Source organism: Equus asinus, chromosome 20, assembly GCF_041296235.1.
Source record: "Equus asinus isolate D_3611 breed Donkey chromosome 20, EquAss-T2T_v2, whole genome shotgun sequence".
NCBI classification, from domain to species: Eukaryota; Metazoa; Chordata; class Mammalia; order Perissodactyla; family Equidae; genus Equus; species Equus asinus.
Genome location: NC_091809.1, coordinates 15,480,469 through 15,506,936, shown reverse-complemented (window position 1 = coordinate 15,506,936; position 26,468 = coordinate 15,480,469). Strand labels below are relative to the sequence as shown.

Genomic DNA, 26,468 nt, shown 5'->3' with positions numbered 1-26,468 from the left:
GGTGTGAATCAGGGCGGGCTCCCTGGAGGAGGGGGCCTTGGCGCTGGCAGATGGCAGGCCACAGACCGGGCCGCCCTTTGGGACGCCTGCCTTGGTTTCCCTGTCTGCCCCCCCCACCCCACCCCACCCCCTGGATCCGGAACCCTGACCAGGGGGTGGGCCGCAGCCTAGAACCCGCTGCCCGGAGCAACGGGGCAAACAGAACTCGGCGGGACCCGGAGCCCACTCTCCGGACGGCCGCCTGTGCTCCTGCCTGCCGCCCCCCCGGCCCGCCCGGCCAGCCCCTGCCTCTCGATGCAGCACCCCAAGCCCTTCTACGCCCCCGCCACGCCCCAGGAAGGCTTCAGCCCCCGCGGCCCGGACGGCGCCGAGGCGCCCGCTCCCGCTTGCCCGGAGCCTCTGCCCGCCGTAGGTGCGCGCGGTTCGGGGGTGCCCAACGGGGCGGGGACCAGGGCTCTGCCCCACAGCCCCAGGACCCCAGCCACCCACCGGCTCTCGTCCACAGGTGTCTCCAATCTCTACCCCGCCCCAAACCCGGAGAAAGAGGTGTTTCCAGTCCCCCCGGCAGGTACAGCTGCCCCCGACCCCGGGGATGGGCTGGAGGGGTGGGAGCGAGATGGGCCCCCTCCCTGGGAAGGCCCACGTCCCCATCCCTTAGACGGGGTCCCCCAGGCAAGGCCTGTGTCTCTTGTTCCCCAGACAGGTTCCCCAAATCCCATGTCCCCAGCCACCAGACGGGCCCCCAAGGTTGGAGCCATGGCCCCCGAGCCTCAGGCCCCCAAAGCAAGACCCAGGGCTCTGACCCCAGATGGGGCCCCAAAGGCGAGCCCTATGTCCCCATGCCCCCCGCGGGCCCCAGGGCCAGGTGGTATCTCCTGTTCCCCAGGGGTGCCCCGTGGTTTGAGCCCCTGCCCCTCTCGGGGTCCCCTCCATGCCCGCAGGCTTCCAGATGGCGCCCTGCGGCTGCTTCTTCGACCCCCGCATCTACCGGATCGAGTGGGCCGCCACTGACTTCGGCCAGTCGTCGCTGTACAAGCTGGTGGCGGCGGGTGGTGGGGGGCCGGCTGGGGGCCCCACATCACCGGGCACCTACCTGCTGGAGTCCCAGCCCTACCTCAAGGCCACAGGGCCGCCCCCGCCGTACCCCCACTACCAGCTGGCGCCCGGGGGCGCCCCGTACCTCATGTCCTACTTCCCGCCCGAGGGGCCCGACGCCCTGGGTTTCGTGGGGGACGGGGGGCCCCCAGCCTTCGTGGAGCTGCCCCCCACCCTGCTCAAGGACGGCCCGGCCCCCCCAGCGCCCCCCAAGGAGACCCAGCCGCCGCCCCTGCTCATCACACTCCCGGCCGAGGCCGCCCTGCCCCCCGCCACCTACGGCCACTTCAAGGGCCGCCTGAGCCAGCTGCACGGGCCCGGGGAGCCCCTGGCCTTTCCGCCCAAGGAGCCCGGGCCTGGCCCTGGGGAGCCCAAGGCGGCCGAGGCCGACGGGCCCCCGCTGGGGGCAGGCGAGGCGGGGACCCCCCAGGCCACCAAGGCCGCGGCGCTGCCCGACAAGGTGCTGCTGGAGGACGCCATGAAGCTCTTCGACTGCCTGCCGCGCGTCCCCGAGCCCGAGGGGACCCCGGGCAAAGGTCCTGGCCCTGGCCAGCCCGACGGGGCGGGCGACTCCTCTGGGGACATCCGCTCGCTGCACCTGCCGGACGAGCTGCTGTCCTTCGACTACAGCGTCCCCGAGATCCTGGACACCGTGTCCCACGTCGACTACTTCTTCAACTTCAAGGCGCTGGATGAGGAGCCACCGGCCCGGCCCGGGCCCCCCGCCGTCCAGCCCGCGGCCCCCGCACCACGGGCCGAGCCCCCCGGCCGGAGGAAAGCGGGCGCCTCGGCCACCAAGAAGGGGAGGCAGGGAGGCAAGAACAAGCAGGCCGCCCCACCGGCGCCCAGGCAGGACCCGGGGGCCGCCCCCCATTAAAGCCCATTGGATTTCAGCTCGGCATCTGCTGGTGGCATCGCCTGGGGCTGGTGGGTGGGGGTTGGGCATGGAGGGCCATCCCCGCACCTGCTCTGTTGTCCGGTGGGCCCCGGGACCTCAGCGCCTGCTGGGTGCCGGGGTTCCAGAGCAGAGCTGGGGAGCCCCAGACTCGCAGGGGGTCCTAAATTGCTGGTCTCCCAGCCCCGGAAAGTTGGCGTTGGCCAGCAGGGGTGGGGGCTCCTGGGAGGCAGGGAGATGCCACCCAGGCTCCTGCACCAGAAGGGGTTTTTGCTCCTGTGTTTGGTGGAGAAAGGGTTGCCCAGAGAGGGGCAGCAACTTGCCTGGAGATGCACAGCAAGCAGGGCAGGCCCTGGAGAGTGGCCCCAACTCCCCTATTCTGTCCCCTGGAGGCCACAACCAGTGGAGGGAGGGGGAGACCTTTGGGGGACCTGCTGGCCAGGCTCAGTCGGCCTCAGCCCAGCAGCCCCCACTCATGTTGAGACAGACGGGGGGCTCAGGGTGGGGGATGGCAGGGGTGTGGGAGACAGGCACCGTGATGGGGCGCCTGAGCCCCAGGGGAGGGCCAGCACCCAAGAGGGCATGTCTGTCCCCCGATGGGCATCCAGCCAGGCCCCAAGCACTGGGCCCCCCACGGTCCGGCCACGCCGTGGCTTCTGCATCCCATGTGGCAGGTGCAGGCGACGGGAGTCTGGGTGTGCCTCACCGCTCACACTGCTCCCTCCTGCCTGGGCCTCCCTGTCAGCCCCTGAGCGCTGTCCTCCTGCCGTCCCGGGTCCAGGCTCACCTCCACCTCGCCACCTTTCCCAGGGCCTTCCACCCCCAAAATGCTCCAGGTGACCCTGAAGTGTCCCTATGCCAGGGCTCAGCGAGGTGGCGACTGCGGCCCCGTCTGGCGCTGGTCCCTCCATCCTCGGGCCAGGCCGTGGGCTACAAGGTCTACACCGGCGGCGTCCACACTTCCTCTCACCCGGCCTGTGATCCGTGTCTGTCCTGAAGCGACCCAGCCCGGAGAAGCCCGGAGCGCGCCTTCCCCAGCACCCTCTCCCCCCGCAGCCGCGTTTGCCGTGTTTGAGATGAGAGTCAGGCGCCGCTGGCCCGGGGAAAGCCTGGCCACCGGGCGGACGCGAGAGGATGGGCTCAGTTTTCTTCAAGATTAACCCCGACGCAGGGTGACGAGGCAAAGGTCACCCCGCAACCCAACGCGTCCCCTCCCAAGATGCCGGGACGGTGGAAGGAGCAGAGCCGGCTCCGCCAGGGGAGGCCACTGGCCCCCGCGCCACACGTGGGAGTCGGGGTCTCAGTGACAGAGTTGAGACAGCACCGGGCGACTAGGATCTGCACCTTGTCCATACATATGAATACACGGCTGTGTGTGTGCACACGCATGCAGGTTACACCTGTGCACAGAGGCACGCGTGTCATCTATGCATATTACACACAGTGGACGCCTACAGGGGTTTACGCACCTAGACACCCGCACACATGCACACGTGTAAACATACGCACAGCAAGACACGTGCGTGTGCACACATTACACACCTGTTACCTGCTTGCATGCATGTTACATACACGTGGACACGTCCACAGCTGCACACGTGTTTAGGTACCCATATTATCTATGCGTGCATGCGCATTCACGTCACACGCACACACATGCATAGTATCTACACGTGATGTGTATATGCATTATCTCCGTGCACATATATGCACGCCTGGATACGTATTATCTGTGTATGCGTTATACCTGACACCTGTACATAGAAAATATTTAACACACTTCTAAGCCTCTACCCACGCACGGGCCTGCACGGCTATGAGGGTCTGAAGCTCCGCAGTGGAACCCGCAGTCACCGCCGGCCGCAATGCCCCCTCGGGTCTTCTTCCCCAAGAGGACACGTGGCGGCCCCACCCTTTCCAAGGCCTGCCCATTGTCCCACCATGTGCTGTGCGGCGTGGGGCACAATCTCCCGCTGACCCCGCGTCCTCAAGGTCACCGCCCGCGGGGGCTGACCCTGGAACGTGGGGGAGGCAGAGGCATGAAGGTGGGTGTCAGGAAAACAAAACATGATCGACGCCCGCCGCCACCTGCTCGTTTGGACGTAACGCTTTATTTTAAGACACTGGGTCCCACGGGCGGCAGCGGAGGGCTCCCCGGGAACCGTGGCCTCCGCGGGTGCTCAGCGCCTGCCCTGCCAACACGCACACGACTGTCTGCATCTCCCGTACAGGCGGACCCAGAAGCCCTTCAGCCGGAGGCCCTTCTCGGTGCTCAGGAGTTTGGGGAGGAAGTAGGCCAGCCACACGGTCAGCAGGATGGCCCCCGTGAGCAGGAAGACGGTGCTCTCCTGCGGGATGACAGACATCGGGAAGGCCCCGTACACGTAGACGCTGAAGGAGGTCTCCAGGCGACAGTAGCTGGGGGGTGGGGGCAGGGAGAGGCCACTGGCGTCACCTTTGGGGGCCCCACCTTCACCCCAGCTGGACCCTGGAGGTGACATGGGACCCTGAGTTCCACTTATATCCACTTCATCTTGCATGCATTCTGTCCCCTCTCTCCTCTGACGTCCCCACTCCAGTGCCCTCTGCCCGAGGTCAGCCCAGAGCCGGCACCCCCAGTTCAGGGTCTGGGAGCCCCAGGGAAGGCAGGACCCCCGTGCTTCTAGGGGTAGAGTCTGTATCTGAGTGGAGGGCATAGATGATGGGGGAAACGTCCCCAGTGGGGGACGCTGATCATCCTGGACGTGACATCACAAAACTCTCAACACACGTGGCGTGAGCATTTAACAACCAGCTGTGGGGGGCAACGGAGGGGAGCAAATGGCATCCACTGGGCTGTTGGGGGAATTCGGGTTTATCCAGGACCTGCCACGTGCCCCAGGTGACCCAGCCGCCCCGCAGAGGCCCGGGGGCAGCGCGGCCGGCTCACCTGTAGTGAGGGTCCACGATAGAGAGGAAGAAAATGTACATTCCGTTCCTTTGGTCGAAAACAACCTTGTTGTCCGTCGGCCCCCCTAGGATCTGGTACGGGACGTCTGGCCACCTCAAGGGGGCTTTGTTGTCATCAGTGTGGCAGCTCACGTAGTTCTTGGGGGACACAGAGGCGACCTTGTGTGCCCTGGGGGTGGGCGGGCCCGGGGCGCTCAACCAGCTCCCGCCCTCCTCCCCCCGCACCTCGTGGTTGCGCGTGACTCGTCCATGTTAGAGGCGATGCGAATTTCACCTCGGTTTCCAAAAAGTAGTAAAAGCAATGTCACCCCCGAAAAATACAGGATTGAATGGACTCGACGGAAGGCGGTGTGAGGATGGAGGGAGGCCGCCCGGGGCCAAGAAAGAAAATGCAAAGAAAAGGAGCCGGGAGGCCGCGTGGGAGGGGGTTGGGGTGGGGGGGCTGCCTTGTGCTGCGTCGGCGCCCTGGGCCTTGAGGGGCCCTGAGCGGCCACCCCTGGGCGCCGAGGGGACCAGCGCGGTCTCTTCCCTCTGCTGACGTCTCGCCCTCCCTTGTCGACCGTGTGCCGACCCCCGCGCGGGGCAGACACGCCCGCTGGGCAGCCCCTCAAGGAACCGGCATTGGGTGGTCCCACAATTTTGCACACAGTCAGCAATGCCCCGGGAGCCCGCGGCCGCAGCTCTGACGTGTGGCCAGTTCCCTGGGGAGACGCTGCGAGAGGCCCTGCCCGCCTTAACAGTCCCAGACTCGGCCCCATGCCCGTGGTGTCCTGGTGTGTCCGCCCCCCGCCCCGTGCTGTGGACTGACTGTTGGTGTCCCGCCCCAATCCAGATGTTGGAACCTAACCCCTGAGGTGATGGTGTCAGGAGTTGGGGCCTCTGGGGGTGATGAGGGCGTGGGGGTGGGGCCCCCATGAACGGGATTCGTGCCCTTATAACCGGGACTCCAGAGAGCTCCCTGCCGCTTCTGCCACATGAGGACACAGCCAGTCTGTGAAGCAGGAAGCAGGTTCCCGCCAGACACGGGATCTTCCAGCGCCTCGAGCCGTTTGGGAAGTGGTCAGAGCGGAAACGCTACCTCTCGGTCCCAGGCGAAGAGCCCCTTGTCGCCGGCGTGCTCCAAGATAGTGGTCCAGTTCTGTGGCTGGGCCGTGCAGAACGCAGTGCCCGCCGTCAGAGAGTACGTGTATGTGAAAAGCCCGTTCACCTCCAGCAGGACGTACTCGGCCTCCACGACCTCCTTGAACTTTCCTCCCCGCCACCTAGGACACAGGGCGTGGCGGTGGGACGCCGGCCCCGGGAGACACGGCAGCCCCGAGGTTATGAGGCGGAGGTGGAGCGGGGCGGACACTCCTGGGATGGCCAACACGTGGACGGTGTGGGGCAGAGCAGGGTGAAGGGCTGGGGTGGGGGAGCAGGCATCAAGAATTTTCTATGGGGTGTGACCACAAAAGGCCTCTCTGGGAAGGGGCCAATGAGCAGACCGGAAGAAACTGACGTGACGTTCTAGAACCCAATAATCTCACTTGTAAAGAAATAGACTCATTAATGAATAAGCAGATAAACCCATAAACAAATGACCCTTCACACCTGTCCTCTGATATTTTTCTGATATCTGCAGACACTGAGAAGGTATGCATTTGGGACTAATTGGGGTTGCTGTAATTTTTTTTTTTTTTTTTTTTTTTGGTGAGGAAGATTATTGCTGAGCTAACATCTGTGCCCATCTTCCTCTACTTTATATGTGGGATGCTGCCACAGCATGGCTGCCACACGGTGCCCTGTCTGCACCCGGGATCCGAACCGGCGAACCCCGGGCCGGCCCCAAGGTGTGACATTCCAATGAACCTAAATGTTTACACATGGAAGTCAGTTCCTGCCCTCATTTTGTCAATCAACAACTCTTTCATCAGATGATCTTTGGGGCACTGAACTGAGCCCCCAGCCTCTGTGTGCTTATTGAAATGAATGCCCGTGAAATAAAAGGGAAAAGCCGGTCCTCAGGCGCACCGGCCACAATTCGAGTGCTCAGTGGCCACGTGTAGCTTGCGGCTGCCGGTCGGGTGGCGCAGAATTATGGACCATTTCCATCATTGCAGAAAGTTCCACCGGGCAGCGCTGGGCTGGGGCAACAACGGGGTGGCTTCACCCGGTGGGGATTGGGGTAATCGGATGCAGGAAGCCAGCAGAATCCACAGAAGGAGGCGGGGTGACTGCTGTGGACTGAACTGCGCCCCCCAAATTCCTATGCTGAGGCCCTGACTCCCGAGGTGACTGTATTTGGAGGTGGGGTCTTTAGGGAGCTAAGTAAGGTTGAAGGAGGTCATCAAGGTGCCCCTGGTCCGGTGGGAAGAGGCCACGTGAGGACGCAGCAGAAAGCGGCCGACGGCAGGCCGAGGAGGGAGCCCCAGGCGGCCAGCCCTGGGACATGACACCCCCGCCTTGGGCCTCCGGCCTCCGGGACCGTGACGCCGTCCGCGTCTGTTGCTGAGGCCCCCAGGCCCCGGGACTTGGCTGTGGCCGCCCCCGCTGACCAGGACAGAGGGGAGGGGGGCCTGTGTGAGCGGGGGGCTAAGGAGGAGGAGAGGCGGCCCGGGTGGGGACAGGGCTGGGCAGAGCGGGCGCCCTCTGAGGCCGGCGGGGCCGCGGGCTTACAGTTCCACCACGGGCTTCCACGGGGTGTCGTAGTAGACGAGGTGGGGACAGCCCAGCTGCTCGTAGTGGTAATGCACCACCAGGTCCCTGGTCGCCTTCTGCCCCCGGAAGTTGGGGTCGTAGGCGTCCCTGCGGGGGAGCAGGAGGCAGAGGGGTGAGGCCACCCCCGGCTGTCCCTGCGGATGGGGCACCACGACACGGGGCACGTGAGCCAGGGGGCTCAGAGAGATGGGCGCTGACCCTGGGAGCCCCGTGGGGGCTAATGATATGGGCCCACTGGCTGGGCCCCGCTGCCCGAATATGTGGTCTGACATTATTCTGGATGTTTCCGTGAGGGCGTTGTGGGGGAAACACTGGAATCAGCGGACCTGGAGGAAAGCAGATGGCGCTCCCAACTGTGGGGGCTCTCAAAGGCCCGAACAGAACCAGGACAGACCCCTCTCTCTGTCTCTGTCCCTCTTTCTATCTCTCCTTCTCTCTCCACCTCTCTGTCTCTCTCTGTGTCTCCATCTCTGTTTCTCTCTGTGTCTCTGTCTCTCCATCTCTGTCTCTCTCTCTGTCTCTGTCTCTCCATCTCTGTCTCTCTCTGTGTCTCCATCTCTGTTTCTCTCTGTGTCTCTGTCTCTCCATCTCTGTCTCTCTCTGTGTCTCCATCTCTGTTTCTCTCTGTGTCTCTCTCTCCATCTCTGTCTCTGTGTCTCTGTCTCTCCATCTCTGTCTCTCTCTGTGTCTCCATCTCTGTGTCTCTCTGTGTCTCTCTGTGTCTGTCTCTCTCCGTCTCTGTTTCTCTGTCTCTGTCTCTTCATCTCTGTCTCTCTCCACGTCTCTGTCTCTCACACACATATCCCATCCGCTTCTCCTCCCCTGGAGCCCCTGACACCCCCTCCTCCATGTGCCCAGGAGGTCTGACTGTGGCTCCCTGGTCAGCAAGCCCAGCAGCGCCAGTTTTGGCCTCGGCCGTGAGTCTGGCAGGTGACTGACTCTCGGCTTGTATCCGCGGGGCCAGGTCATACAAAACACACTCGGGTCTTCCCCGCCGGGGCTGCATCGATGTGGGAGGGCCTCCTGGTGCTGGGCACCAAGCGCCAAGAAGGGCCACCCGCAGCCCAGGCCCACTTGGTGGCATTGGGGGCCAGCCGCACTGCATGGAGGGTCACCTCAGCCTGCCACTCTGCTGCCTTGGCTGACAGTGTCTGGCTGATCCCACTAGCTCAGATGCCCCGGTGGCTGGGCTCGGGAAGCTGGTGGCAGGCCGGCGAGGGGTGGGAGGGGGGCCCACGGTCATGGGAGGTGACGGGAGGGAGCGGGTGGATGGGGTCCCCAGCTCACCTCTCGATGACGTAGCTGTAATTGTCCTGCAGGGCCACGGGGTCGAGGATGCCATTGTAACAGGCTGTAATTTCGCTGCGGACAAGACAAGATGCTGACGAGCTGCCCGACCACACGCGGAACTGAAGAATCGCGAATCCTTCCCTTTGACTATATCCCCATTGGTTTGACTTCTGAGCCCTTCTTCCTGAGTTTCTGGTTCTGCCAGATGCTCCAGTCTCGTCTTGCATCCTCCCTTCCCGGCCTGGAGTCGGCCACTTCTCCAGGGAGCCCTAATTCCTCCTGCTGGAGGAAGACGATGGCGAGCAGGATCTGGGCTGGGCCCGGATGTCTGCACGCTCCGCTCCATCTGGGGAATTCCGTGTGGTTTTCTTTCTCGGCTATGCCAGGCCATCGTATCAAAACACCGGGCCTAGCGGATCCTTCCTCCAATCGACGGACATTTGAGTTGGGTTGCTTCTGTTTGAAGCTATTAAAAAATCACGCTGCTGAGAACATTCTAGAATCTATGCCCGTGCAAATGTGCACGAGTGGAATTGTGGGTGGAAAGATGCGCTTTTCAAAGCAGCTGGAAAATGGACACACCCGGCAGCAGCGTCTGGGGGTTCCGGAGGCCGCCGGGGGGGTCCCCATCCTTGTCAGCACTTGCCCCTGGCCAGGCGTCGTGAATTTGGCTACGCTGCTGGGTGAATAATACAAGCTGCCATTTTGCAGCGCATGTCACGTGTAGATCATCCATTTGAGTTTCTTTTCTGTTTTTGATGTAAGTGCCTCTTTAAGCCTTTTGCCTATTTTTTTTTTTCTATTCGTTCATCTTTTTTTTTAAATTGACTTGTAGGAATTCTTTATAAATTCTGGATACACAGCCTTCATTGGTTACCCAAGTGACAAGTATCGTCTCCGCTCTCTTTACGGCAAAGCTGTTACAGCTTCAGGAATTTTGTGAGCCTGCAGCTGACTCTGGGTGGTAGCATTAAATTGGCCACAGGACTCAGCCAGCATCGGGCGTCAGGGCGCCCCTACCCCCACCCCCACCCTCGGCCACTCAGGGAGCGGGAAGAGAATGCAACTGTCACCCAAACCGTGCCAGAAACTCAGACCGAACCTGCTAGCATTGATCATTGAAGTGTCCACCGTGGAAACGTTAAAACACGTACAAACGTAGGCAGGACGATGTCACACGGCGTCTGCCATGGTGACCAGGCTCGTCCCCACTTCCCCCCGCCCCGCCCGAGGTCGACAACACACTCACTTCTGGATGACGATCTTTTTCTCCAGGTCGCAACCCACCGAGACGAGCGCTGTCTGCACAGAGAGAGAGAGAAGGATGCTGCCGTGCGTCATTGACAGCCACTGAGAGCCCGGCCACGGTGAAAGCCCACGCGGGGACACGCGTGCCCCCAGGAGGGACGGAAATGGTGAGGCTGGATCCCGGCATGGTGACCCAGGCGCCTGGGACCCGCTGTGACGGCCACTGAAGCTCACGTCCTGAGAGCCTGGGGCGCGGCAGAGGTGCCCCCATGGCCCGCCGACCTCTTAGTGGCTTCGCAGTGACCAGAAACCCAAATTTATACGGCCCAGGACAATGCTTGGCATACACAGGGTGAGAGAGAGGAAGGAGGGAGGGAAGGAAGGAAGAGAAAGAAAGAATGGGCTGCCACGAACAAACAGAAAGGAGAAAAGAGAGAAAGAGTGAGTTGGGGTCAACCCGCAGCCTTAGAGACACGCTTCTCAAACTGGGTGTAGTGGCACCCTTAGAAATAGACAAGGGAGCACAAAACCCACAGGGCAGAGAGAATGTTGGTGTTTGAAAGAGCAGATTTCTAGAAAGACAGACATGATTTACCACAGGGCAGAATGCAAGATTCGTATCAATTTTTTTTAATTGTGGTAAATATACATAACATAAAATTTACCATTTTAACCATTTTAAGTGCCCAGCTCAGTGGCATGAGGCACATTCACACGGTTGTGCCACCATCCCCTCCATCCATTTCCAGAACTTTCCATCTCCCCAAACTGCAGCTCTGTCCCCATGAAACACTGACTCCCACCCCTCCCCCAGCCCCTGGCCCCCCATCCTTTCTGTCTCTGTGGATGTGGCTCCTCTGGGGACCTCCTGCGAGTGGACCACACAGTGTGTGTCCCTCTGTGTCTGGCTCACGTCCCTGAGCATCACGTCCTCCAGCTCCCTCCACGTTGTAGCTGGGGTCTATCGATTTTTCACAGCCGCCATGAATCTTTGAAGAAAAGTCCTCTTTCTGACCTCTCTCCCCTCCGAGCCCCCTCCGGGGTGGCCCCTCACTTCCTCTGCCCTCGGGGACGCTTTGCTGGAGCATCTGGGACTTGCCGACTTAGAGGATTCAGACAGAAAGCCAAGGACGCATCCTCCTGCGACACCCAGAGGAGGGAGGTAGGACACGGTGTGCGGGGTCAGGGTGTGGAGGCAGATGCCAGCTGGCACTGAGATGCTGCCACAAGGCGAGGGGACATCTTCACCTGGTCCCATGGGCCCTTGGGGGTCCATAGCACACACCCCCTTTTCTGTCACCTGTCCTCTCACGTCTAACCAGGGTGGATGCCAGATCCATCAGCCACGCTGGGCTGTCCGACCAATGGACAGCCATTGTCCGCCATGCTGTGGGCTCTGCCAGGGGAATGCCGCTGTGCCCTCATAAAAACGGCCCTCTCTGGTTTAAGGAGGTTCAGAGGTGGCTGTGGCTTGCAGCCCAAATGGCCGTCCCAGGGACAGCACCCAGCACTCAACCTCCCCCAGGACTGGGTTGCCCAGGAGCAAACCTTGGAGACAACCCAAGAACCAGGACTGACACAGCTGTTTCGAGGATGGTGAGTCATGAGGGGCAGCCCTGGGGGATGGTGAGGGGGGAGGGGCAGTGACCCCAGCAACTGGGACAGAATCACTTCCATTTCCAGATCCTGAATGTGGGCTCGGCCAGCCCCTCAGGGAAAAGCCAGCCAAGGCCCGGTGCTATTATTCTTAACGCTAATGACAAATGATATGGCACAGCAAGTTTGGGACGTACCAGTGGCTTGAGGTCCACGCATGAAATTTCCTTGTTGGCTATGTCCACAGTGATGGTAGACATCGTGGGTCTCCTTATGCTGCAAGGCAATGGGAGTGCATGTTATTGCACACCGCTGTTGCAGTAAAAAGCATTGCCAACCCATCCATCCATCCATCTACTCATCCATCCATCCATCCATCCATCCACCCATTCATCCACTCATCCATCCATCCATTTATTCATCCTTCCATCCATTCACCTATCAATCATCCATCTATCCATCCATTCACCATCAACTCATACATCCATCTATCCATTCATCCATCCATTCATCCGTTTACTCATCCATTCATTTGTCCATCCATCTGTCCATCCATCCATTCACCACACATTCATCCATCCACCACACATTCATCCATCCATCCCACCCATCTATTTATCCATTCATTCATCCATCCATCCATCCATTTATTCATCCATCTATCGATCTAGTCACTCATCCATCCATCCATCCTTTCATTCATCCATCCATCTGTCCATTCATCCATCCATCCATTTATTCATCCATCCATTCATCCATTTACTCATCTACCCATTTGTCCATCCATCCATCCATCCACCCACCCATTCATTCACCACACTCATCCATCCATCCCATCCATCATTCATCCATCCACTTATTCAACTATCCGTCTACCTACTCATCCATCCATCCATTCATCCATCCATTCATCCATCCATCCATCTACTCATCCATCCATCCATTCATCCATCTATTCATCCATCCATTCATCCATTTACTCATCCATCCATTCGTCCATCCGTCTGTCCATCCACCCATCCATCCATCCATTCATTCACCACACACTCATCCATCCATCCCATCCATCTATTCATCCATTCATTCACCCATCCATTTATTCATCCACCCATCCATCCATCCATTTATTCATCCATCCATCGATCTAGTCACCCATCCATGCATTCATCCATCCTTTCATTCATCCATCCATTCATTCGCCATCCACTCATCCATCTATCTGTCCATTCATCCATCCATCCATTCATCCATTTACTCACCCACCCATTTGTCCATCCATCCATCCATTCATTCACCATACACTCATCCATCCATCCATCCCATCCATCCATTCATCCATTTATTCATCCATCCATCCATCCATCTATCCTGTCTATTCATCCATCCATTTATTCATTCATCCATTCCTTCTGGAATATTGACCAAGAACCTCTGCTCACTCATGGTGGCCCCACTGTCCCTCAAGTTTCTACCTCTTCTTGAGTCAGTTTTGTTAATCCATATATAATAACTTATTGAAAAGAACACCTGACCCTCAATTTTCTGATCACTTACCTGCATATAATGTTTCCTCATTATCCTTTTAATAGCCTCTGTCTCCATCCTTTTACCTTCATCTTCCATTCCTAGTGTTCATTTTAATTCTCTCTTTTCTCCTGCATCAGGATCATAGGGTTTTCTCTCTTAAACTGGTCTTCTGAAGACCCAGCTGTTTGTTTCACTTTGACTTTATACTGTCTTTTTGCCCTCTAGTTAATAAATCTCAGTTTCCATCATTGTTAATTCCCTTCTCTCAATTTCTTTTTATTGTTACTCTGGTTCATCAAGTTAAATATTTAGTTCATTTATCATCAGTCCATTTTTTTCCCTAATAATGAAAGTGCTTGGGGTATAAATTTTCCTGAGTGTATTTTAGGTGGATTCCATCAATTCTCTGATTCAAGGGATTATTTATAAGGGCGTTCCTTAATTTCCAAGTAAAGGGGATTTTGGGTATTGGTGTTGCTTTCTACTTTTTCGTTGCTGAGTTCTCTTTCTACTGGATTAAGGTCTGAGAATGTGGTCTGAAAATCTCTACTGGAGAACTGATTTTTTTTTTACGGCCAAGAGCATGAGTAATTGAGTGATTTTCAAATAGACTCACTGCACGAGAGAGGAACAAATATTCTATACGAATAACATGCGAAGTTCTTTTTTTTAAACTTTTCCTTGACTTTTTTCAGCTTAACCGAGGTATAACTCACAAATAAAATTGTAATATATTTAAAGTGTACAATGCGATGGTTTGATAAATGTATGCACTGTGAAAGGATTTCCCCATCAAGGTAATTAACATATCCATCCCTCACATCTTTATCTTTATTTTTCTTTCGGTGAAAACATTTAAGTTCTACTCTCTTAGCAAATTTCGATTACAGTATACAATACAGCGTTACAAAGTTCTATATACAGAATTAGAGCCTACTTTGTTGTTGAAATATATACACTAGGGACCTCCTGTGAGTGGACCCCACAGTGTTTGTCCTTCTGTGTCTGACTCATGTCACTGAGCATCGTGTCCTCAAGGTCCATCCACATTGGAGCAGGCGTCAGAATTGCCTTCCTTTTCACGGATGCATAATATTCCAGTGTGTGGCTGGACCACACTGTGTGGACCCATCATCCATCCACGGACGCTGGGGTTGCTTCCATGTTTTGGCTGCTGTGAATGCTGCTGCACTGAGCTCGGGGTGTGGATGTCTCTTTGAGACCCTGCCTTCAATTCTTTTGGGTATGAACCCAGAAATGGAACTGCTGGATCATATGGAAATTCTGTTTAATTTTGAGGAACTGCCACTTGCAAAGTGTTTTCAGTAGCTCCTGCCTTACTGTCCTCGGAGAGGAGGCGTCTGGATCTTGGCCCTGCTTTCCCCGGCTCCTGCTAAGGGACCCCGCAGACACCCCGGGGGCCACCTGCCACCGTCCAGGGTCGACCTACCTGGAGGTGAAGTTGGGGTCGGCCCTGCCCCAATGGTGCTGCTGCATCAGGGAAATGTTCTGTGGAACCGAGAGAGAAAACACTGATGGCAACAGTGGCACAGCCAGGGGCAGTCCCGAAGTCGGGGTCCGGGGAGGGACGGAGGCTGGAGGGGGGCACGGGGACGGGGAGCCTGGGAGCCGTCCAGCCCTCCTCTGGTTCTGATTCCACAGCCCGTGCAAGGCTTCTGGGAGCTCATGGAAATGACGGCCCCACGCTCCTTCCTTCCCTCACTGCCTTTGTCCTGGGGACCCACAGTGAGGTGTGACTTTGTCCCCCACTGTGTTTAGCTGGGATGTGACAAGGACCAGTCCACAGAGTTGGCTGTGGCTGACTCGTGCCTGGTCAGGCCCCCATCCTATGGAAACTGCCCGACTCCATCCAGGCTTCCAGGGTCCAGTCCAAACCCGGGTGTGACCGTGAGGCCTGGCTTGGCCCTGTGGATGCCCCAGGCCCAAATTTGGCCAAGCCCCTCCTGGTCCCCCTGGTTCGCCTCCGTCCCGATGCCTCGGTTTACCCAGCTAACACAGGTCTCGCGCCCTCTGCGTCATGTCCTCTGTGCCTCTCCCGTGTGACACCTTGATGACGTCACTTATCTGAGTAATTGCTGCCTGCCCGGGGTGGGGAAGGGCATGGCCACGTCCCCTCCAAATTCTGCAGCGCCCTCCCCAGGTGCGTGCAAGGATGGGCAGGAGTGGGGGCCAGCCCAGTGGTGCAGCGGTTAAGTGCGCATGTCCCGCTTTGGTGGCCCGGAGTTCGCTGGTTCATACCCCGGGTGTGGACATGGCACCACTTGGCACGCCATGCTATGGTAGGCGTCCCACGTATAAAGTGGAGGAAGATGGGCATGGATGTGAGCTCAGGGCCAGTCTTCCTCAGCAAAAAGAAGAGGATTGGCAGCAGTTAGCTCAGGGCTAATCTTCCTCAAAAAAAAAAAAAAAAAAAAGGATGGGCAGGAGGAAGGAGGGGCAGGCCGAGGGGCTGGGCAGAAGGCGCCTGGACCTGGCCGGGCCCCTCCTCTCTCCGAGTGGCCTCGGGCAGGGCAGCGGGCTCACCAGTCTGTGCTTGGTGTTCCCGTCGTAGGTGTAGCCATCCTCGTAGATGACAGCCTGCAGCCCCAGGGAGTGGGGGTTGCTCACCATCACCTGGGGGTGGCACAGGAGAGGCATCGATGGAGCGCCCGCGGGCACGCACGCACGGCCACACCCCAGCGCACCTTGAGACCGCAAACCCAGCTTGCTCCGCCCACGCAGCTGCCAGTCCAGCCCCCAGATGCGCCCCGGCCTCAGCCACCCCCCAGCTGTGGCCCCTCAGCCCCGTGCTGCAGACAGCTACAAGGAGCAGCCGTGTCCCCAGAGCATGGAGGGGCCTGGCGCCCACCCCACAGAGGGAGGCCGAGACGAGAGATGGCGGGATGAGAGGGAGAGGCAGCGTGTGTCCCCCAGGGGGCCCCCGCCCCAGGTCTGGGACCCACCCGGCTGGCTGGACACCACCCCACGTCCTGACATCCATCAACCCCTGTTTCCAGCTGGATTTCTTGCACCCAGGAGTCCGGGCCCAGGGACACCCGCTTTCTCAGGCGCCTCCCGCTGCAGGAGGGGAGGTGGCATGAGTCGGGGCTCTTGGCTGGAAGCAGCAGAAGCCGGCTCTGACCGAAGCAAGAGGAAAAGGAGCTCGGGGCAGGGGAGGGGGCCGCTGGCACGAAGGGTGGAGGCTGAGGCCCAGAGAACGTGAAACGGGGCTGGGCAGGCAGCCGGACCGCCTCGGGTCCCATCACGTCCATACACGAGGAGGCCAGTTGAGGAGAAAGAAGGAGAGAGACACTTGTCTCTCCACCGGGTGCTGCCAGAGAATTTCCAGGGTCTGGGAATAACAGGCACAGGGGCGCGGGGCCAAGGACGCTGGGAAAGACACATATCGGAAACGCTCGTCAAACAGAGAAGGAGATGTCCTTACTAGCGGCACCGGGGACATGCCAGGCCGGGGTATCATCAGTGCTGTCAACTCCAACGCACTATTCATATCAATGGTGTACATTTTGTTTTCAAACTCCCCTTGCAGAAGTTCTACCTAGTTAGAAATGCAAAAAAATAAAATTAAAAGAAATCAAGCCTCTGTTCCCCCAAAACGAAGGGCAGTCAGTGGTTCCCACTAGGGATGGAAACTTCTAGTCTTGCTTGTGCAGCAGCCGGGGAGTATCTCCTTTGGGGAACCACCCTTTCACGTGTCCTGGGGCATGTGACCTGGTGGGCTGACCCCACCACTGTCTCAAGGAGTGGGTTTTGGTTTTTTGTGGGGTTTTTTTGGTGAGGAAGATTGGCCAGTCTTCCTCTATTTGACATGTGGGACTCCACCACAGCATGGCTTGATGAGCAGTGCTGGGTATGTGCCTGGGATCTGAACCTGCAAAGCTGTGGCTGCCAAAGCAAATTGTGCAAACTTAACCACTACACCACCAGGCCAGCCCCCACGGAGTGGATTCTCACTTGCTCACCCCTGGCCATGCAACTGGGCCAGGAATGGGCGTGTCATCCTCTCTGAGCCAATGAGATGTGGGAGACGTTGCTGGGATTTCTCTTGGCTTCTGCAGAGCTCTGGTGAGAGACCCTCTCTCTCGCCCAGGACACTGTGTGAGGGTGCCAGGTCTGCAGTGTTGGTGGCCAGCCTGCTGCTGTGATACGAGAGCCTGGGGCTTCCCAGAAGCATCTAGATGGAGCCTCAGCATGAAGCATGGAGCGCCCCAGCAGGCAGAGTGGAGAGCTGGAGAGAAGCTGGCTCCTTGGTGGCATGATTTGAGTTACTAGATCAAGCCTCACCTGAAGCCTTCCCCTTTCTGACTTTTTGGCTACATGAGTCAACAGCAGCCTTTCTGGGTTAAGCCCTTTTGATTCTGATTTTCTGTCACTTGCAGAACAATGAAGCCAATTTGAGACATACACATTTCCATATTTCTATAATTTCCCCCCTCTTTAATCAGTCTGTTTGGCCCAGACAAGGCTGATGCCCATAGCTCGGTGGATACCAAGCCCAGACAAATACCTTGAGCCCCATCGTATCTTCCCCTCCAGAGACCCTCTGGGTGAGTTACTGTGGAACCAAAATGGTCCATTTGACTAGTTAAAAAGGATGGTAACTGTGACAACCACATCATTTATTCTCTTCTGAACAATGCTGAGGGTTGTTACAAAGAGCATCTAATAAAAGGGAAATACGTTTCTGTTTGAAATAAGAGACACGAAATTGTCTAAGCTGAGGGCGCCCCCTTTGGGGCTCTGGTAGCTGGCTGCCAGATTTAGCGATTTATGTGAAATTCAAGTTTAACGTGTCGTTGCCTGCTACAGAGCCCACCCCTGGCGTGTGAGATTTGTCTTTTCAAAACGAGCGCCGCAAACATTGATCTCAACAGCTGGGGTCACCTACTTTGCAGACGTCCACTTGGAGTTTGGGGTCCATGAGAATCGCCTGGATGTTCACAGGGCACTTCTGGAAATCGAACGCCAGGAAGACCGAGTCAGGAAGGGGGGTCAGGATTTCCAGCATCCCCACGTTCGTGAACATCAGGGCTGCCTCCTGGGACCAGATGTTTTGGTCTGCAAACTGAGAGAAAAAGGGTTGCTGAGATCAAGTCATTCTAGTTCTTTCTGGAAGATTTAAATTCCAGCTTGTGATCGGGGTTTAAAGAACGTGGACCAAACCAGCACACGGAAGCACAGACGTGAGGATGTGAGTCTGCTTTCTTGAAACAGATGCTCTTGTGAAATACAGAAGCAAAATGCGCAAGAGAACCGGAGACCAGCCCAGCACCACCACCGCCTCCCTCTGTGACCTCAGACAAATGTCGGCACCTCTCTGTGCCTCGGTTTTGCCCTCTGTCCAATGGGGACGACATAAGGATTTACTTCTTAAGACAATGGTCAGGGTTAATGAGGAAACAGACGGAGGGCACTCAGACCAGCACCTGCCGTATTCTAAGGAACTTTCAGCCACCAGCGTTATTTTAAATTGAATATTAAAATTACTATTATCATTGAAATTATGAAATATTCAATTAATGGTCATAATTTAATATTGATGAAAACTAAAGTTAAATTATTGTTATTAAAAATAGCAATATTGGGGGCTGGCCCCATGGCTGAGTGGTTAAGTTCGCGCGCTCCACTACAGGCGGCCCAGTGTTTCATCGGTTCGAATCCTGGGCGCGGACATGGCACTGCTCATTAAACCACGCTGAGGCAGCGTCCCACATGCCACAACTAGAAGGACCCACAATGAAGAATATACAACTATGTACCAGGGGGCTTTGGGGAGAAAAAGAAAAAAAATAAAATCTTTAAAAAAATAGCAATATTAATCTTTTAATAACTACAGCGATTTCTACCCTTCAGGAACAGAAATGGACATGTGATTTGCAAATATTTTCTTCCAGGAGGCCGGCTGTCTTTTCGTTTGTGTGGATGGTTTCCTTTGCTGTGCAAGAGCTTTTTAGTCTGATGTGGTCCCATTGGCTTATTTTTTTCTTTTGTTTCCTTTGCCTTACACCCCTATATTCATCGCAGCATTATTCACAACAGCCAAGACGTGGAAGCAACCCAAGTGCCCATCAATGGATGAATGGATAAGGAAGATGTCGTCTATATACACAATGGAATACTACTCAGCCACGAAAAAGACAAAATCGTGCCATTTGCAACATGGATGGACTAGGGGGGTATTATGCTGAGTGAAATAAGTCAGACAGAGAAAGACAAACCCCATATGATTTCATTCATATGTGGGGGATAAACAAACACATAGATACGAAAAAGAGATTGGTGGTTGCCTGAGGGCAGGGGGGTGGGAGGAGAGTGAGAGGGGTAAAGGGGCGCACACGCATGGTGGTGGACAAAAACTAGTCTACGGGTGGCGAGCATGATGCCATCCATTACAGAAACCGATATACAATAATGTACCCCTGAAATTTACAGTGTCGTAAGCCAATATGGCCTCAATAAAATAATTTTTTTTAAAAAAGAAAGAGGATCGGACATTTGAGAACAAGACCATTATTCCTTACCGACCGCGTGAGAACCCTACTTTGACTAGAGAGCGCGACAGGACTCCCAGGTTGCCATAGTATAAATGATTCTCCTGAGTCAAAACCGCCAGTTCATTTTCATCTACGAAAAAGATAAGACAGAACAAACATGGAAATCAGAGTTGTTTCAATGGACAAAAATTTTAAAAGTTAAAAAAAACAAATGACCCCCAATTCCACCCTATAGACTAGAGGTCAGCAAACTTCTTGTCTAAAGGACCAGACGGTACGTATTTTCAGCTTTGCTGGTCAGAGGATGTCTGTTCAGAGTATTGAACTCCATGAAGGCAGCTGTGGACACCTTGTAAAGGAATGGGCGTGACCGTGTGCCAATAAAACTTTATTTACAAAAGCAAGTGGTGGGCCGGACTTGGCCCTCAGGCCATGGTTTGCTAACTCTGACATAGATAACCACTCTTAACATTTTAGTAAATATCCTTTCTGATCGTTTTATTTTGTAAAGAATAAAGCCCTGTACTCAATGGTTTCCAAAAAAAAGAAGGGAGGGGGAAGACAACCCATAGGATGGGAGAAAACACTGGCAAATCCCATCTCTGAACAGGAACTTGTATCCACAATATATAAAGAACTCTTCCCAGTCAATAATAAAGACGAACGGCCCGATTGAAAAATGGGCAAATGAGCTTAAGAGACACTTTTCCCAAGAAGGTATACAGGTGGCTGATGAGCACATGAAGAGAGGCTTCACAGCATTTGTCATCAGGGAAAAGCACAACATGACAATGAGACGCCACTGCATACCCACTGGGATGGCCAGAGACAAAAAGACAGTAACAGGGGCCAGCCTGGTGGTGCAGTGGTTAAGTTTGCACACACCGCTTCGGCAGCCTGGGATGTGCCGGTTCGGATCCTGGGAGCGGACCTACACACCGCTCACCAAGCCAAGCACATGGCAGCGACCCACATAGAAGAACTCGAATGACCTACAACTAGAATATAGAACTATGTACTGAGGCTTTGGAGAGAAAAAAAAAGAGGAAGATCGGCAACAGATGTTAGCTCAGGGCCAATCTTCCTCACCAAAAAAAAAAAAAAAGACAGTAAGTGTTGGAAAGGATGTGGAGAAATAGGAGCTCTCATACACTGCTGATGGGCATGGAAAATGGGGCATCTTCTGTGGAGAACAGGCAGTTCCTCAAAAGGTTAAACATCATCCACCTATGACTATAATCGCTTCTAGGCGTCCACTCAAGACAAATGCAGACGCGTCCACACGAAAACCTGGACCTGAATGTTCACAACAGCATGATTCACAATAGCCCTGAAGTGGAAACAACCAGAGGCCGATGAGTGGCTGAGTGGATGCACAGAGTGTGGTCCATCCACACACTGGAATATTATTCAGCCTTAAAAAGGAGCGAGGCACTGACACACGTGACAATGTGGATGGACCTTGAAGACACTAAGTCAAAGAAGCGAGTAAAACAGACCATGTAGCATGTGATGCCTTTTGTAGGAAACGTCCAGAATAGGTGAATGGAGAGGGAGAGGCAGCAGACCAGTGGTTGGCATGGGCTGGGGGCGGATGTGGGCTGTGGAGTGATGGCTGAAGGGTACGGGTTTCTCTTGGGGGCGACGAAAACGTCCCGAAATTGACTGTGGGGGTCCTTGCCCAGCTCTGTGAACACACCAGAAACCACTGAGTCACACGCTTCAAGGGGGTGAATTGCATGGTCCGTGAATTACATCTCAACAAAGCCGTAACCAAAAAAAGGGGAAGAAAATGATGAATTTGCTTAACCTGCGTCTTAGCCCTTTCGGGCTGGCGCAGACGGGGGGCTTACAAACCGCAGACATTTATTTCCCTGGTTCCGGAGGCTGAAGTCCCAGATCAAGGTGCCGGCAGGTTTGGCGTCTGCTGAGAGCCCGCTTCCTGGTCACCTTCTTGCTGTGGCCTCCGGGGTCCTTCGATAAGGGCGCTAACCCCACTCACGGGGGCTCCACCCTCACGACCTCATTACCTCCAAAGGTCCCACCCTAATTCCGTCACCTTGAGGGTGAGGTTTCAATATACAGACTTGGGGGGCCACCAACATTCAGTCCATAGCAACCTGGGCTTCAGAAAGGAAGAGACTAGAATCCGATGGAACAATCAGGAAACTTCTAGAAAGCAAGGAAGGAGATGCTCCCTAGGAGCTGCACCAGGTCAGTCCCCGGAGGTCAGGGCTTGTCAGAGAGGCCCCAGAAGCTCCAGAGGGACAGTGCAATGGCTTCGTGGCCTGCAGGCCTGGCCGAGGAGAAACGGGTGCCTCTCACGCTGCTGATGGATATTCGGACGGGCTCCACGTCAAAAATATATTTTGCGTAAATACCCAGAAGTGGGGTTGCTGGATCACATGGTAATGAATTCTATTTTTATTTTTAATTTTATTTATTTATTTATTTTTTGAGGAAGATTGGCCCTGAGCTAACATCTGCTGCCAATCCTCCTCTTTTTGCTGAGGAAGACTGGCCCTGAGCTCACATCCATGCCCATCTTCCTCTACTTTGTATGTGGGACGCCTACCACAGCATGGCTTGTCAAGCGGTGCCATGTCCACACCCAGGATCCGAACTGGCAAACATGGCACTGCGTGGCAGGCCATGCTGTGGTAGGCGTCCCATGTATAAAGTAGAGGAAGATGGGCACGGATGTTAGCTCAGGGCCAATCTTCCTCAAAAAAAAAAAAAAAAGGAAAGAAAAGAAAAAGAAAAAAAGATATGTTGGTGTCCAAACCGCCAGGACCTCAGAATGTGACCTTATTTGGAAGTAGGGTCTTTATGGAGGTGATCGGGCTAAAATGAGGTCATTAGGGTGGGCCTTAATCCAATAGGACGGGGGTCCTTATAAAAATGGGGAAATGTGGACACAGACACACACGGAGGGAAGATGACGTGAAGACACGGGTGGAGGCGAGAGAGGCCTCAGAAGGAGCCGGCCCTGCCGACACCCTGATCTTGGACTTGCGGCCTCCAGAACCGCGAGAGGAGGGATGTCTGTGGTTCCAAGCTGCCCCGTTTGTGGGGAGCTTTGCCACAGCCCCGCGAGCAAACTCATACCCAACCGACAGTCCATTTCATCGTGAAAGGGCACAGACTAGGCCCGGGGTCGTTCTAGAAAGGCGATAACCACGTTTGGGTTTTGTTTGGGCTGGGCTGGCTGCAGGGGGTCAGTGGTTAACAAGCCAGGTAGACAGCGCGGCTAGAGAGCTACCCGCGGGCGGGGCACGCACTGGCCGCCACGGTGTGGATGGTGACCTTGGCCTCCGAAAGGGACGAATATACGATTTGGCGTCCTTCCTTCACCTCGACCGGGTCGACGAGCTGACCTAGGAGGTAACAGGGCAGCATCGTGAGGCTGGGCTGGGGCTCCCCCACCACCCTCCGCACCCCTCGGTTCTCGACTCAGATGATAGTCAAGGAAAACACAGCACGAGATGCCAGGTCGAGAAACATGGTGTGGAACACGGTTAGGTTTAAGAAAATGCGACCCCCGTACATCTTCCTGGTTCCAGAGCTCCGGGAATGGCTGTTGAGTTTATAAGAGAAATGCTTTTTGGCCGTCTGGAGGCATGAACACAACAGAATGCCTTTTACTAGATGGGTAAAGTGTATGAGGAATAAGACAGAACTTTCTTTCTGCAATGGGTTCTCCAAAGGGGTGGGCCAGCCCTGAGCCCTTTCCTTGCACTGGGAGGAAACAGCTGTGCTCAGGCGGCCTGACTGGTGTTGGGTAGCTGACTGTGATTGCAGGTGCTGGTGCAGCCACATCTGTGCCCAGAGGTCCCTGACAGCACCTCCTCCTGGAAGGTCTGCCTTTTGCTCCTTATGCTGGCTGGCGGGCTGGGGCTCACTTAGCCAGGGCACTGCCAGGATTCCTCAGCAAGGCCAGCTGGTGGGGCTATGCCATTTCCTGATTCTTCTCGGGCCCAGGGGAAATTCGAGTGGGTGGCCCTGACCCACCTCTTGGAGTCACTAACCTCTACCCCAAAGCAAGATCTCCTGTTCCTGGACCCAAGACTTGGACCCTGTGCCTTAGGCAGAGGTGACTCTCAGAAGCTGCCTATGTGGCCCTGAAGGTCCTATGAAGCAGGGATGGGGGGACGCAGTGAGGATGGCAAAGCGAGAACGGGCTCATCGCTGTCCACTCAAGTCAGGGGAGAGAAAAAAAAATGGCTGTGCTTTCCCGGCCCAGAGCGGGCACTGAGTCTCAGCCCTGAGCGGGGGGGCCTCGCTCACCTGCATTCCAGGAAACCAACAGGCTCTTCTCAAACCAGAAGATGAGAATGCCTTTCTGGCCCGGGGTGATGAGGATGTCGAGGGTCCCGTTGTAGTCAAAGGGCAGCCCAAAACTGTGGTTCACGGGGTGGTCTGAATAGCAGAACATGGCCTGAGAGAAAGGGACGATCGAGTGTGGGGCGACAAAGGCAGTCGCCTGGTCAGCTGGCAGTGGAACAGCGTGGGTCCACGAGTTCCGTTATTCGATCTTTCTTCCAACCTTATTATCTGGTCCAGTGGCTCTCAGCTTGGGGTGATTCTGCCCCCAGGGGACACTGGGCAATCTGGGGACGTCTGTGGTTGTCACAACTGGGGGAGCCCCTGGCCTCGAGTGGGTGGGGGCCGGGGATGCTGCTCAGCCCTCCACAGCACCCAGGACGGCCCCACGACAAAGAGCTATTCACCCAAAGCGTCCACATGCAGGCTGAGGGGCTGCCCCCTCTGCTGCTGCTCTGCCAGGCCCCCGCTGGCTTCCTGCACGCGTCTCCCCCTCCTCCTCTGCCTGCGCCCACGCCCTGGATTTTCTTCCCAACAACCTTTAGCATGAAGCCACGTGCACCTTGAGACCCTCTAAGGGCCAGCTCTCGCATCGTCTAGATTCCTCTGTGTGGCTCTCAAACCTCTCTTATCTGCTCTGTGTGGGAGACCCGACAGCGCGAGGCAAGGATGGAAGTGTAAAACAAAACTCTGGGGGCTGGCCCGCCAGCCCAGGGTTCACCGGTTCGGATCCCGGGTGTGGACATGGCACCACGTGTCAAGCCATGCTGTGGCAGGCGTCCCACATAGAAAGTAGAGGAAGATGGGCACGGATGTTAGCTCAGGGCCAGTCTTCCTCAGCAAAAAGAGGAAGATTGGTGGCAGATGTTAGCTCAGGGCTGATCTTCCTCAAAAAAAAAAAAAAAAAAACCACCACAAAATAACAAAACCGTGTCCATGGTTCGTAAGTGAGTACCACCAAGATTCCTGCATCCCTTTCCCAGAAGATGCCCCGTGGAGAGGAGGGGGAGACCTCCGTGGGACCCTTGGCCGGTGCCTCTGTGTGTGCAGACCTACCGGCTTGCTTTCCAAGCGCCTCCCGGGGCACAGAGGGAGACTGAGTGCTCACGGGGAGGACGGACCGTGCAGGCTGCTGCACTTGACTCGTCTTGGCCCCACTGCGGACGTGCTAAGAGCCTGGGAGTTCGCAGCCCCCCGCTCTTCCCCACCGTGTCATGGATGGGCTGGCCTCGGGCCCGGGCCCGGATGCTGAGAGGCAGGCTTTGCCAGGAGCTCAGCTGAGCCGCCAGGTGCCAGAGCAGCCGACGGAGGCAACAAGCCAAACAGGAACGAATTCAGCTTTAATTGCTGACTGCAGTGGGGGAAGCCAGAGACGGGGCCAGAGAAACCGCGAGTCACCCTGTTCCGTCCCTCCCTGATAGAGGGGCACAGCCGTGGAGGGTCCGCTGATCAGCGCAGGTGTGGGGTTCATCTCGCTCTGGAGGGCGCCTGCTCAAAAGCCTCCTGCAGTCTATGCAGCCGGGGGGCAGGGGGAGAGGGCTCGGAGTGGAAAAATACCCAGTCAGAGCACAGTAGAGCATCTTCCAGCTTGGCAGAGGCGCCCAGGAAGACTTGAGTAGACCACAAACAAGACCCCCTAGGACCCCCCGATGCTGGGTCTCCCCTGAAATTCAGAGCTGACCCCGCCCCGCTCACAAGTTTTGCAGCAGCAGAGGAACTAACTGGACTGAATCTTTTTCTTTTTTTTTCTTTTTTTTTGTGGAGGAAGATTAGCCCTGAGCTAACATCTGCTGCCAATCCTCTTTTGGCTGAGGAAGACTGGCCCTGAGCTAACGTGCATGCCCATTTTCCTCTACTTTCTACATGGGACACCTACCGCAGCATGGCGTGCCAAGCGGTGCCATGTCCGCACCTGGGATCCGAACCAGAGAACCCAGGGCCGCCAAGAAGCGGAACGTGCGCACTTAGCTGCTGCGCCACTGGGCCGGCCCCTCTTTTTCTGATTTAATACTTTTTCTTCAATTGCAGTTTACATGGATGGCCTTCTCTTCTGAACTCAGTTTTATCCTAACTGAGATCTGGGAGGTCTCCCAGTGGACTGATTTTCTGAATACACATGAAAGTAATCATTAAAAAAACGTTCAACACGAGGCCTTTAAAACGATCTGGTGCGCCAGCAGCGATACACGCACCACACCCCGTATTTCATGCCTAGCGCTCAGTATGGTGCTTAGCGCCCCCGGACACACTTAACTATGGCTGAGTGCTTGACCAAATGAGCCAGGGACTGGTGGGGGGAGGCGTGTGGGGGGGTGGTGGGATGGACATACGGA

General features: G+C 56.1%; 2 protein-coding genes across 4 annotated transcripts in view; one reads left to right on the top strand and one right to left on the bottom strand.

The window, feature by feature from the left end:
* Positions 1-162: 162 nt before the first annotated feature.
* PRR22 (proline rich 22) lies at positions 163-1,972 on the top strand. Its single transcript, XM_044753230.2, has 3 exons — positions 163-412; positions 506-568; positions 942-1,972. The coding sequence occupies exons 1-3, from the start codon at positions 295-297 to the stop codon at positions 1,970-1,972; spliced, it is 1,212 nt and encodes a 403-aa protein (XP_044609165.2). The 5' UTR covers positions 163-294.
* Positions 1,973-4,083: 2,111 nt separating this feature from the next.
* The window catches only part of CATSPERD (cation channel sperm associated auxiliary subunit delta), a 40,228-nt gene continuing 17,843 nt past the window's right edge, over positions 4,084-26,468 (bottom strand). For 2 of the 3 annotated variants that reach the window (XM_070491780.1, XM_044753147.2), the window contains exons 9-22: positions 24,100-24,250; positions 23,094-23,189; positions 19,860-19,942; positions 18,207-18,383; positions 16,743-16,856; positions 15,842-15,931; positions 14,748-14,806; positions 11,968-12,046; positions 10,176-10,228; positions 8,924-8,998; positions 7,595-7,723; positions 6,018-6,201; positions 4,920-5,077; positions 4,088-4,408 (exon numbers count right to left, since the gene is read on the bottom strand). In XM_070491780.1, the coding sequence (XP_070347881.1) occupies positions 4,171-4,408; positions 4,920-5,077; positions 6,018-6,201; positions 7,595-7,723; positions 8,924-8,998; positions 10,176-10,228; positions 11,968-12,046; positions 14,748-14,806; positions 15,842-15,931; positions 16,743-16,856; positions 18,207-18,383; positions 19,860-19,942; positions 23,094-23,189; positions 24,100-24,250 (1,686 nt within the window). In that variant the 3' untranslated portion in view covers positions 4,088-4,170. Of the gene's footprint in view, positions 4,409-4,919; positions 5,078-6,017; positions 6,202-7,594; positions 7,724-8,923; positions 8,999-10,175; positions 10,229-11,967; positions 12,047-14,747; positions 14,807-15,841; positions 15,932-16,742; positions 16,857-18,206; positions 18,384-19,859; positions 19,943-23,093; positions 23,190-24,099; positions 24,251-26,468 lie in introns of all 3 variants that reach the window. The other variant, XM_070491781.1, reaches the window with a different exon arrangement.